Source organism: Mastigoproctus giganteus, chromosome 2, assembly GCF_048544385.1.
Source record: "Mastigoproctus giganteus isolate SK-2022 chromosome 2, ASM4854438v1, whole genome shotgun sequence".
In the NCBI taxonomy this organism is placed as follows: domain Eukaryota; kingdom Metazoa; phylum Arthropoda; class Arachnida; order Uropygi; family Thelyphonidae; genus Mastigoproctus; species Mastigoproctus giganteus.
Genome location: NC_143576.1, coordinates 31,726,717 through 31,739,465, shown reverse-complemented (window position 1 = coordinate 31,739,465; position 12,749 = coordinate 31,726,717). Strand labels below are relative to the sequence as shown.

The 12,749-nt window shown below is 39.0% G+C and overlaps 1 protein-coding gene across 4 annotated transcripts in view; it reads right to left on the bottom strand.

The window, feature by feature from the left end:
* Positions 1-12,749, bottom strand: part of Pi3K59F (phosphatidylinositol 3-kinase 59F) — a 349,960-nt gene that overhangs the window by 13,643 nt on the left and 323,568 nt on the right. For 3 of the 4 annotated variants that reach the window (XM_090388562.1, XM_090388556.1, XM_090388568.1), the window contains one exon: positions 603-728. In XM_090388562.1, the coding sequence (XP_090244688.1) occupies positions 603-728 (126 nt within the window). Of the gene's footprint in view, positions 1-602; positions 729-12,749 lie in introns of those variants that run through there. The other variant, XR_016547875.1, reaches the window with a different exon arrangement.

Here is a 12,749-nt window from a genome sequence, read left to right as displayed (position 1 = left end):
GAGTCACCCTACATAAGATCTATCTTTTGGCTAGCTCAGTAAAGGTACCTTGTGATTTCCTCTTACCATATCTTTCAACTAGTGACATGCTCTGGGGATCATTAACGGTAGCCTGCCTAGTTAGGGATAAATAGGCACATGAGCTTGTCTTTCACTGCAATACAATGTTTTTAATAGTTGGTTCTGGGCATTCCACTCTTTCTGCTATCTGGTAGTATGATAACCTACCATGCTTTCTCTTGTGAAGGGATCTGGGTCCTTTTCTCATCCATTCTGTTCATCTACCTGTCATGGAATATGTGTACCTTTTATATCCTACTTTTAATTGGCCCTCCCATCTATTTGTCACATGATCACTGGAATTAACCATTACTATCCAGAAGAGAAGTATCCCCAATACATATACCAGAGGATAATATGCTTTTAATGATGCACAAATATACAACACTGATGCTCACTTATCACATACAAGTATGCAAATTTTCATTTGTATAATTTAAATTTCTTTTCCATATAAAAAAGTATTTATCTTTCATTCATATTAATCTACTTCTCTCTTTTAAAAAAAAAAAAATTTATTTTATATTTAAATAATTTCTCACCTGGGCAATTTTATGAATTTGTTCCACCAAGGCAGGCATTACTGCTGTAACACTGACATCTATAATGTTTTGCACATAATGGACTGCTTCTTCATCAGTTAAGTCAAGACGGAACTTATCTAAAACCTAATGAATATAAAGTTACAAATTAGATTATCTCTTAAATATAATATTAGTATTAGCAACAAGACAACCTAATCTAACCTACTTCTTTTGTCCATTTTTGACAAACTTCGTTGAACCTTTTTTAATTTATCAAAACTGAAGCAGTGCTTCCACAACAGTAGGTGTAAGTTAATTTCAACAATCAATTACTCTTTGGCATTCAGCCAAAGAGTAATTGATTGTTGAAAAAAAAAAAAATAATTTTCCATTTATTTTCTTGTGAGAAAGAGTAAAAATGCCATTAGTATTTAGTTTACTTACCCTTTTAAACCTTATACACTTCAATTAGGTCACCATATAATTGCCCAGTTTCCAGATATTGCAATTTATAGAATACAGTCTTTCTTGTTAAGAATATCCTTTTGTGCTCCCAACTTATCTTTTTGCTCTTCTGTACATTCTTTCCAAAAGATATATGTCCTTCAGAAAATGAAGTTTCCAAACCTGTATGCAGCATTCCAGATATGGCCTAACCCTTGCTTTTATAAGATAGCATAATTACCTCTTTGTCCCTAGTAGCAAAGTTTGTGTATATATCACTGACAGAATGGGTCCATTATTGTTTTCTGTATTTATAAATGATATTGATGATGGTATATCAAGCTTAATGTCCAAGTTTGCAGACGATACAAAGGTTGGCAGGGTTGTCAAGGACACTACTGACACTATGCTGCTGCAACAGGATCTGGAAAGGTTGAGCAGATGGGCTGAGAGGTGGCAAATGAAGTTTAACATTGACAAATGTAAAGTACTACACATGGGAAACAGCAACCCCAGAGCAATGTATCAACTCTGTGGTACTACACTGACAGTGGTAGAGAATGAAAGGGACTTGGGGGTGGTTGTGCAGGCAGATATGAAGTTCTCTAAGCAGTGCAGACGGGTGGCAAGAGTAGCTCATGGAATATTGTCAATGATATACAGGAATTTTTCCAGCAGGGATAAGAAGGTGATTATTCCCTTGTATAAGGCAATGGTCAGGCCACACCTAGAGTACTGTATACAGGTCTGGAGGCCTCATTTCAAGAAGGATGTAGAGCTGCTGGAACGAGTACAGAGAAGGGCAACAAGATTAGTGAATGGAACAAAGGGGTGCTCTTACGAAGAAAGGCTTAAGTTTTGCAAATTACAGTGTCTGGAGACTAGGCACCAGCGAGGTGATCTGATAGAGGTGTATAAAGCCTTGAATGGTTTAAGCATGCTCAATGCTGATGGGATTCTTCCTCTAGCTCAGAAAAATCACCTGAGAGGGCATAAATTCAAATTGAGGAAAGACAGATGTAGGATAGACGTGCGGAAATTTGCCTTTAGCCAGCGGATGGTTGGTGGAACAGACTTCCATCCCTTGTGGTGGAGGTTGATAGCCTAAATAAGTTTAAGGCTCAGCTGGACAGGTATTTTGAACGAACAGAGGGGTGAAGTGGAAGTGGGTTTTTTTTTTTTTTTTTGACTGATGCTGCATAAGCTTTCTTTCTTGCATCAAATGCCTCTACTAATGCTAATGCAATGGACTGTCATAGTAATCTGTCTGTGCTTCTCAGAGAACTTTGTCAGATTGTACAATTACAGTTAGGTCTCTTAGGTTTCCACTACCTTCAGTGTCGTACAACTGACTGTTGTACCACACTAAACTAGATGTTGTACCAGATGTTATTCTGGGATTACTGCTGCCCATATGCAATACCTTGCATTTATCAATGTTAAACCTCAACTGCCACTTTTCAGCCCATCTGCCTAATTTTTCTACATCATTTTGTAATAGTACACCCTGATTCTTGTCATTAACCACTTGCCAACTGTCACCTGCAAACTTAGATATTAAGTCTGATATGGCTTATTCAATATCATTAATAAATATTGGTAACAATAAAGGCCCTAGAACTAAACCATGAGGGATGTCACTAATAACATTAGTCCAAGAACAGTGCCCATTTATAACCACCCACTGTCTTCTACCACTCAATCATCCTTTTATCCAATAGTAATTTTTTCCTAATGCTCTATTGCATCAATTTATAAAATAATTTTATTTGTGGTACAGTATCAAAGTTACTGGAATCTATGCATATGATATCAATATAATTCTTTTTGACAACCACATAGTAGTTAATCACAGTGTAGAGCTACCACTGAAATTAGTCTATTGGATATAATTTCATAACTATTGATGATCTTGAAGAGACTGCTGATTGGTCAGGCATGACTACCGTTAACAAATCTACGTTGTGATTGTCTTCTGGCTGCACTCCTATTAAGACAGCCCTGTATTACTTCTTTAACTATTGGCTTCATTATTTTCCCTGGCACAAAGGTCAAACGTACAACTCTGTAGTTAGCCAGCTCACCCTTTGAACAATTTTTGTGAATAGGAGATACATTTCCCCTAGGAACTTCTAAATCTAAGAATGCTCTTATTAGCATTAACATTAGTAGAGGCACATGATGCAAGAAAGCAAGCTTATACAGCATCAGCCCAAAAAAAAAAAACCCTTCCCATTTCACTGATCCATTCATTCCAAATGCTTGCCCAGTTCTGCCTTGAATTTATTTATATATTTAAGCTATCAACTTCCAAATATATATTTTCTACAACTGTCTTTCCTCAGTTTGAATCTCTGCTAGGTTAATAATCTCAGCACGAGGAAGAATTGCCTCACAGGTGCCTAAGTCTCCAGAAGCTGCAATTTGCAGGACTTAAGCCTTTCTTCATAAGAGCACCCCTTTGTTCCCTTCATCATTGTTGCCCTTCTCTGTACTCATTCTAGCAACTCTACATCTTTCCTAAAATGAGACTTCCAGACCTGTACGCAGTACTCAAGGTGTGGCCTGACCATTGCCTTATACAAGGGGATAATCACTTCCTTATCCCCGTATATCATTGACAATACCCCATGACCTACTCTGGCAGCCTGACTGCACTGCTCAGAAAACTTCATATTTGACTACACAATTACCCCCAGGTCTCTTTCATTCTCCTCTACCCTGAGTGTAACACCACAAAGTTGGTACATTTCTCTGGGGTTACTGCTGCCCATATGCAGTACTTTGCATTTGTCAATGTTAAACTTCAGTTGCCACTTCTCAGCCCATCTACCCAGTATCAGTCCTTGAGGTTGTCACAGACCTTCTCTCAGATATGCCAGACAAGCTGTACTTGCTACCTGGGAGTCTAAAACGCTAATGGAACTGATATTCGGGTGACACTCAAGTCAAGTGGACCCAATTTCAGCGAAGTCCGAACAGTCTGTGACAGCCAAATCCTCTGCTTGTACCTTCACGATGGTGGGACTGTTAGTAATCCTGGGTATAACCTCCATGCACAAGTACATAGTGGGTGACCACCCAGGTGTGAACCAACGTAAGCAGGGGTCGAATTGTGGTGCCCACACCATATGGAGGAATGCCGCCCCTCTATGTTACCAGGCAGTACTAGGTGGTAAATGAATCTCATCAACCGGTAAAATACCACCACTTTGCTTATTGGAGGCTTGAAGTGGTGGAACCCATGTTTAGTCTCTAGAGCTAAGTTCGGGTCAACCCTTCCCTATCTCTTCCATCATACAGTATGATTGATGACTTTTGAGGTTATGATGAACGTCGTGGCAAGATCCAATATTCCTTACATTTCGAGGGTACAGCTCTAAAACGGTGTTCACAGGCCGGCCGCTAGTTAGTACACCGGACTGAACCTATTGGTAACTCTCTAGAAGGCTTCCGGATCAGCTAGTGTATAATCTTGCTACCTCTACTCTGCCAGATAGTGACTGGAGGGAGTCCGAGTAGTATGTATGCGGGGAGCATTGTCGAGGCCACGTTATGTCAAGGATCTGGGTATATTCTTACCACATGTACCCCATATCCAAAAATTTCATTACTTAATACAGCATGTCCCACCCACTTTTTCTTACTATTGAATGCACCATGAACTGTCAAACTAATAGAGCAAGCTTATCTGCGAAAAGATCTAAACCTCCCAAGCACTTCCTAATTCATTTCACAAATATACGTGGTCTCATTTCTAATCTCAACGATGTCCATTTCCACTTGCAGTCTGCCAAACCCCATGTACTTTTTCTGAGAGAATCTCAGTTATCAGTTGATTCAACTACTGCTCATCTCAGATGCCCAAATTATTCGCTGTAAGATTCCTTTCGCCTCAAAGGTGGTACTTGTGCATATGTCTGTTCTGATATTCCCTGTCAGAGACTTGGCAATTTGGAATCTCCTCTCTTTGATTGTTGTCTCTACTGTTCTCCCAACTCCTTTAATCACTTGGAGCTCTTTGACTTTCTCCAGTCCAACTTTCCTAACAGTGAGGTAATTTTCCTTGGTGATTTTAACTTCACAACTCCAGCTGGCTTCTGTTTTCTAGTCACACCGACCCAGCAGGTCGAGATGCTGAGGCTTTTGCAATTACTAATGACCTTGCACAGATTGTTCATCTACCTACAAGAATACCAGACAATCCTAATCATACAGCCAATACGCTTGATCTTTTTCTCACAAACAACCTTTCTAAGTACAATGCTGAAGTGAGAGGTCCTTTAGGCACATCAGATCACAACTTGGTGATTGTTTCTTCTCCAATGGAACCTTTATCTAATGGCTATTCCCAACCTCATGTTGTTTGGCATTACAAGAATGCAAAATGGGATGACCTGCGAGACTTATTTTCTTCTTTTCCTTGGTCGGATTACTGTTTCAAAACTTCTGATGTCAATGTTTGCTCAGATCGTGTCAGTGAAATTATTCTTGCAGGAATGGAATCCTTTATCCCACACTCCACTTTAAAATCTCGTCCTTTATCTAAACCGTGGTTTTCCAATAAATGTGCTAAGGCTGTTCAAGAGAAGAATGTTGCATATCGTAATTGGCTTGTTTCTAATTCTTCAGTTTCATTTTCTGCCTACACCAAAGCTCGTAACAATTGTAAAGCAGTTATTAATCAGTCCAAACTAGAGTTTGAACAGGCTAAGAGTAGAAAACTTGCTTCTTGCCCTAATGGTAGCCGAGCATTCTGGTCTCTTGCCAAAGCTACTGGCCACAACTTTTGCCCATCTCTGCTCCCACCTCTGTCCAAACCAGATGGTTCTGTTTTCACTTCAGTCAAGGATAAAGCTGACCTGCAGCATCCCATTTTTCTTCCAGCTCATGTATTAATGATCTTGGTAAAACACCTCCCACCATTCCCAACACACTCCATTCAATGCCTCCTGTGGTCTTCCATCAAAAGGATATCAGAAGGATTTTGATGAATCTTGATGCTAAGAAAGCTCCAGGTCCTGATGGTATTTCTCCACTTGTTCTCAAAATCTGTGCTCCTGAACTTACTCCTATTCTTTGCCGCCTTTTTTGACTTTCTTATTCCAAAGGTGTTTTTCCTTCTGCTTGGAAATTTGCTCATATCCAGCCAGTTCCTAAAAAGGGTGACAAATCCCTCCCATCCAATTATCGTCCCATTGCAATTACTTCTACTCTTTCTAAAGTAATGGAGAAATCAATTAACAATCAATTAACCGCCAACTCTTAAACTACCTAGAAACCTTCCGTCTGATCAACGATCGCCAGTATGGATTCCGTCAATGTCGATCCACTGGTGATATTCTGGCTTATGTTACCCATTTATGGACTAATTCAATGGAAAGGTTCGGTGAAACACAAGTAGTTGCTCTTGACATCTCAAAGGCTTTTGATCGTGTTTGGCACAAAGTCTTCTAAATAAGCTTCCATCTTATGGTTTGCCATCTGTTTTTAGTAATTGGTTATCCAGTTTTCTCTCTGATCGCTCACTGAGGGTGATGGTAGATGGCTCTCTGTCTTCTAACTTCTCCACTAATGTTGGTGTCCCCCAAGGTTCAGTTCTTTCCCCCACTCTTTTCCTCTTGTATATTAATGACCTTCTTCCATTGACTGGAAATCCTATCCATAGTTTTGCCGATGATAGCACATTGCATTCCACTTTCCATTTTGATAAACCTTGTCCTGCTCAATCAGCTTCAACTTCTCGAAAATCTGCTACCAATTCCTTAAATGCCGATCTTCAGGTAATTCTCCAATGGGGCAAAGACAACTTAGTTGATTTCAACCCTTCTAAAATTCAGTCTTGTCTTATATCTCACAAAACGGATTCTTCTGCTCCTATGCTTATCTTTAGTGACACTCCGATTTCTAGGCAAAATGATATATCTCTTTTGGGGATTACCCTGACTTCTAATCTCTCTTGGCACAAGCACGGATATGGATTTTATTGGAGCATTAGCAACTAAGGCTATGGCACAAGCACATTACAAATATTGCTTCCTCTGCATCTAAAAAACTTGGTTTTCTCTTTCACTCTCGGCGTTACTTTTCTTCCAAGCAGCTGCCCACTCTATAAATCGCAAATCTGCCCTGCCATGGAATATTGTTCCCACATCTGGGGTGGTGCCCCCAAAACCTCTCTCAGGCTTCTTGATTCCATTCAGAAGAGGGCAGTTAGGTTAATTAATGATTCATCTATAACAGAGTCTCTCCACTCACTTTCTCATAGATGTACTGTTTCTGCTGCATGCCTCTTCTACAGATACTTCCATGGGCTCTGTTCTTCTGAATTGGCTTCTATAATTCCTGCTCTCTCTTTCAAAACAGTCCGAACACGTGCCGCCACCAGCCAACATCAATTTACTGTTCAACTTCAAACCCACAGAACCAACTTTTCATCTTCCTCATTTATTCATTCAACTGCCATTTTTTAGAACAACCTTCCTTCATACGTATTTCCTGAAAATTACAATCTACAGAAGTTCAAGTCCAATGTCAACAAATATCTTCTTTCGTCTTCTCAACCTCCAACCCAAGAACGGTACTAAGTACTATAGATTCTAATACCTCTCGTGTTTGGGATTCACATAAAAAAAAAAAAAAAAAAAAAAAAATGCGGCAGCATACTGTTATTAACAACCTTGTCAATCTTTGTATCATCTGGAAACTTTGCCATTAAGCTTGATATACCTTCATTGATAAATATACAAAACACCAATGGGCCCAACACCGAACCCTGAGGGACACAACTAATAACATTAGTCCACCTAGCAGTCCACATGGACTAATAACATTAGTCCACCCATTGACCACCACCACTGTCTTCTCCCACTCAACCATCCTTTTATCCATTGTAGCAACTTTCACTTAATGCCATACTGCTCAGATTTGTAGAGTAGTCTTCCATGTGCAACAGTATCAAAAGCTTTCCTGAAATCCAATTTTATGATATCAAAATTATTTTTTTGTATCCAGTTCCTTTGTGACCACATCATAATATCCAATCAAATTGGTCAGAGACTTCCACTCGACAAACCCATGCTGTTTCTGAATTATTTCTGCTGTCTTGTCTAAATGATCCTGCAATGCTTCTTTAACCAGTGACTCCATTATTTTTCCTGGAACAGAAGTCAAACTAACAGGTCTGTAATTACTTGTGATCCCCTTTGTGAATTGGAGACATTTGCACATCTCCAGTCCGTGAGGACTTCCCAAGTCCAAGGATGCTCTCTTAATTATATCTATGAGTTTGCTTATGTCCTTTGCTGCCTCCTTTAATGTAACTGAATAGATCCCACCCCAGGTGCCTTTCTTATGTTTAACTTCAACAATTTCTCCACTTTGCTCTCAGTTATTATAAAATCATTTAACTCCCTGTTTGAGTTTGATAAACATCTGGCCCTCTCCTCCTTGAATAACTCCTCACGTGTGAATGTAGATGAAAAATATTCGTTTAGTTCAACAGCTATCTGAGTATGATCATCTACAGTCAAGCCATTGTTATCATCCCCTTCCTTTTAGAGTTTATATAAGTGAAGAAGTCTTTGCTGTTTTTATTTGCATCCTTTGCCAAAGATTTTTCATAATCTGCTGTCGCTTGCCTAACCTCCTTTGTGACTTGATTACAGACTAGCTTGTATCTACTATGCGCATCCTATGCATTTTTCTTCTCTGCCACAAGTCTCATTAGTTCATTTGGCATCTATTTTTGCCTGAACCTAAAGCAGTATTTCTTAGTTGGAACAAAAAGCCTAGTGGCTTCAAAGATTACTTCCTTGAATTCTTCCCATTTAGAATTTGCTGTTGGTAACATCATCAGTTGGTCCCACTGTATAGAACCTAAAAAATCTGAAACCACTGTAGTCACCTTTACGAAAGAAAAAACAATTCCCTTTACCCCTGATGGCAGTTACATCTTTAAGTAAATCCCATATCAGTACACTGTGATCACTGCCACCCAGTGATTAACTAAATTTTCTTTATCTCTAAATTCTTAATGCATGAATAATCACTGCTGATAATCAGATCAAGAGTGTTACTCCTTCTTGTTGCCTCTCCAACATGCTGCTGTAGAAAACAATCATCCAATAAATCCACAAAAGCCTTGTCTGTGTACAAGTGACCAACCTACAAGTTCCAATTTATATCTGGGAAATTAAAATCTCCCATTATAAGACACTCTGATTTACTGGCCGACTATTTCTCTGTATAATTGTTCACTGCACTCATCAGAGTCATTAGGCCTATAACAAACTCCTACATTCATTTTTGCTTTTCCAGTGCTTATATCACCAAACTGACTCAACATTGCACTCTCCATCTGTGTCAACTGGATGCACTTCCTTAGATTTTACGTTTTTTTAACCAACAGCATAACCCCTCCTCCCTTAATTACCTGTCTATCCTTGCTGTACCCATTATACTCCTCAAATTCCAATTGTGCATCCCTTATATCTGAGTGGCACAAAGTCTCTGATATCCCAACAATATCCACCTTGGATGTCTTAACCAGCATTTCAAATTCATCAAATTTGTTTACTATACACCTAGCATTGGTGTACATGCAAGTATACACAGCCCATGTATTTACTACATGGGCTGTGTAAAGGCCCCCAGCAGTTACTGAAATTCCCAGCAACTAGTTTTCTGGACTGTTCTTCATTCCAATAGAAGCAGTGCAAGAATCATTTCCACCTCTGGCTCTGGCTACTGTTAACTTATTAGTCTGTGAAATCCCCCCAATTTATCAGTTTTCCGACCCACCTAACATTGCCTCGATAGCATGAGCAAATATTCTTGCACCCTTTCTGTTTAAGCGTATCTCATCCCTGTAGAAGCAATATCTCCTGTTAACAAGCACAGACTACGGTGAGAAAAATTCTACCCCACGAGCCCTGCACAATCTCTACAGAGCCGAATTGACTGACAAGGCTCTCATCATATACTCCCTCTTATTGTGTCTGGGCAGGATTGCAGACCCTTTCAAATTTAACCCTAACTCGGGACTTTTTTTTCAGCATCGACCCGTACTTGCTTAGTAAATCTGCAGATCTCCTACACTTGGTCATTAGTGCTAACATGTACAACAATATCATCTTTTGCCCCATTGGCAGACATACCCTGGTCCTATTCCACTAATTATTATCACTAAAGGTTTAACTTCCCCTTTTTCAACTTCTCTTAATAGATATAATGGGAGAGAGTCCATCACTTCCAAGTGCTTTACTTGCTTTTAGCAGCAGAAGTTTTTATTCCACCTTGCTTTCTCTTGATAAGAGAATTATTTTAATAATTCTTTTATTACAGAGAAATATTTTAATAAGAAAATTAAATATTTCAAAATGCTATTTTTTTTTTACACATTTTTAAAAAAAATAAATATATTAATTCTATTGAAGGCAAAAAAGTTACAACCATAAAATATAAACATGAAAGTAGTCTCTTCCAGTAATTTTGCATATATATGTGCTTATTAACTATATAGTATCGGTGTAAATACACCATAGTTAACCCATATATTTGAACTACGTATGTAGCGTAGAGGGCATCGTTTTAATTGTATCTCATAATGTGGTTGCCTTCACAACGAGATAGCTGCTATTGCATTACTTCAAATAAATAACGCTTCTCTAGTGGAGAAGACTACTGTTATTTATTTTAAGCGGAACCACCACCACCCAAGATGATAGTTTCAAAGCTGTGCAGCTTCATCATCAGTGAGCGGGCAGGTACCCAGGTAATACAACAAGCCATCACAGTTGCGAAGTTATATCCACATTATGAGAGATGCCAAAAGGGTGTGGTGGTAATGTATTTGGAAAACTAAATGCAAAGGGCATAATCCTTATGGGTTTTGATAATTAACTATATAGTATCGGTGTAAATACACCATAGTTAACCCATATATTTGAACTACGTATGTAGCGTAGAGGGCATCATTTTAATTGTATCTCATAATGTGGTTGCCTTCACATTGGGGTACAAATAAACACACAGGTTGTGTTAGGGTAGCTAAGAAAAAGAACAGGTGCATGTATACTTGCGTGTACACCAATGCTAGGAGTTTAGTAAATAAATTTGATGAATTTGAGCTATTGCTCAAAACATCAAAGGCAGATATTGTGGGGATTTCAGAGACGTGGTGACACACAGATATAAGGAATGCAGAACTGGAATTTGGGGAGTACAATGTCTACAGAAAGGATAGACAGGATAGGAAGGGAGGAGGGGTTATGCTATTAGTTAAGAAATACATAAAATCCAAGGAAGTGAAGCCAGTTGACATTGCTGGACAGTGCAGTGTCGAGTCAGTTTGGTGTGACATAAGCATTGGGAGATCAAAATTGAGAGTAGGAGTGTGCTATAGGCCTAATGACTCTGATGAGTATAATAAGAAACTGTACAGGGAAATAGAGTGGGCCAGTAAATCAGAGTGTCTTATAATGGGGGATTTTAATTTCCCAGATATTGAGTGGAATTTGGGGGCTGGTCACTCACACACTAGCAAGGCTTTTGTGGATTTATTGGATGATTGTTTTCTACATCAGCATGTTCGGGAGGCAACTAGAGGGAGTAATACTCTTGATTTAATTATCAGTAGTGATTCTTCATGCATTAAGAATCTGCAGGTAAATGAACCACTAGGTGGCAGTGATCACAGTGTGCTGAAGTGGGATTTACTCAAAGAGGTAACTACCATTAGGGGTAAAGGGAAGGGTTATTGCTTTCGTAAAGGCGACTACGATGGACTGAGACAGTATTTAAATTCTATACAGTGGGACCAACTGATGATGTTACCAACAGCAAATTCAAAATGGGAAGCATTCAAAGAACTTATCTTGAAAGCTACTAGGCTTTACATACCAACTAAGAAATATTGTTCAAGGTTTAGGCCTAAGTGGATGTCAGATGAACTAATGAGACATATGGCAGAGAAGAAAAATGCATGGGATACATACAAATTAACTATATAATATCGGTGTAAATACACCATAGTTAACCCATAGATTTGAGCTACGATTGTAGCGTAGAAGGCATCGTTTAATTGTATCTCATAATGTGGTTGCCTTCACAACAAGATAGCTACTATTGAATTACTTCAAATAAATAACTTCTCTAGTAGAGAAGACTACTGTTATTTATTTTCAGTGGTACCACCACCCAGACGATCGTTTCGAAGCTTTTTGGCTTCGTCATCAGTGGGCGGGCAGGTACCCAGGTAATAACAACAAGCCATCTCAGTTGCGAAGTTATATCCACATTATGAGAGATGCCAGAAGGGTGTGGTGGTAATGTTACCACCACACGCTTGAGGTGGTAATGTTACCACCACACCCTTGTGGTAATGCCCGCCCACTATGACGAAGCCAAAAAGCTTCGAAACGATCGTCTGGGTGGTGGTACCGCTGAAAATAAATAACAGTAGTCTTCTCTACTAGAGAAGCGTTATTTATTTGAAGTAATTCAATAGTAGCTATCTTGTTGTGAAGGCAACCACATTATGAGATACAATTAAAACGATGCCTTCTACGCTACAATCGTAGCTCAAATCTATGGGTTAACTATGGTGTATTTACACCGATATTATATAGTTAATTATCAAAACCCATAAGGATTATGCCTAGTGCATTTAATTTTCCAAATACAAATTAACACGTGACACAGAAGCCTATGATAGATACA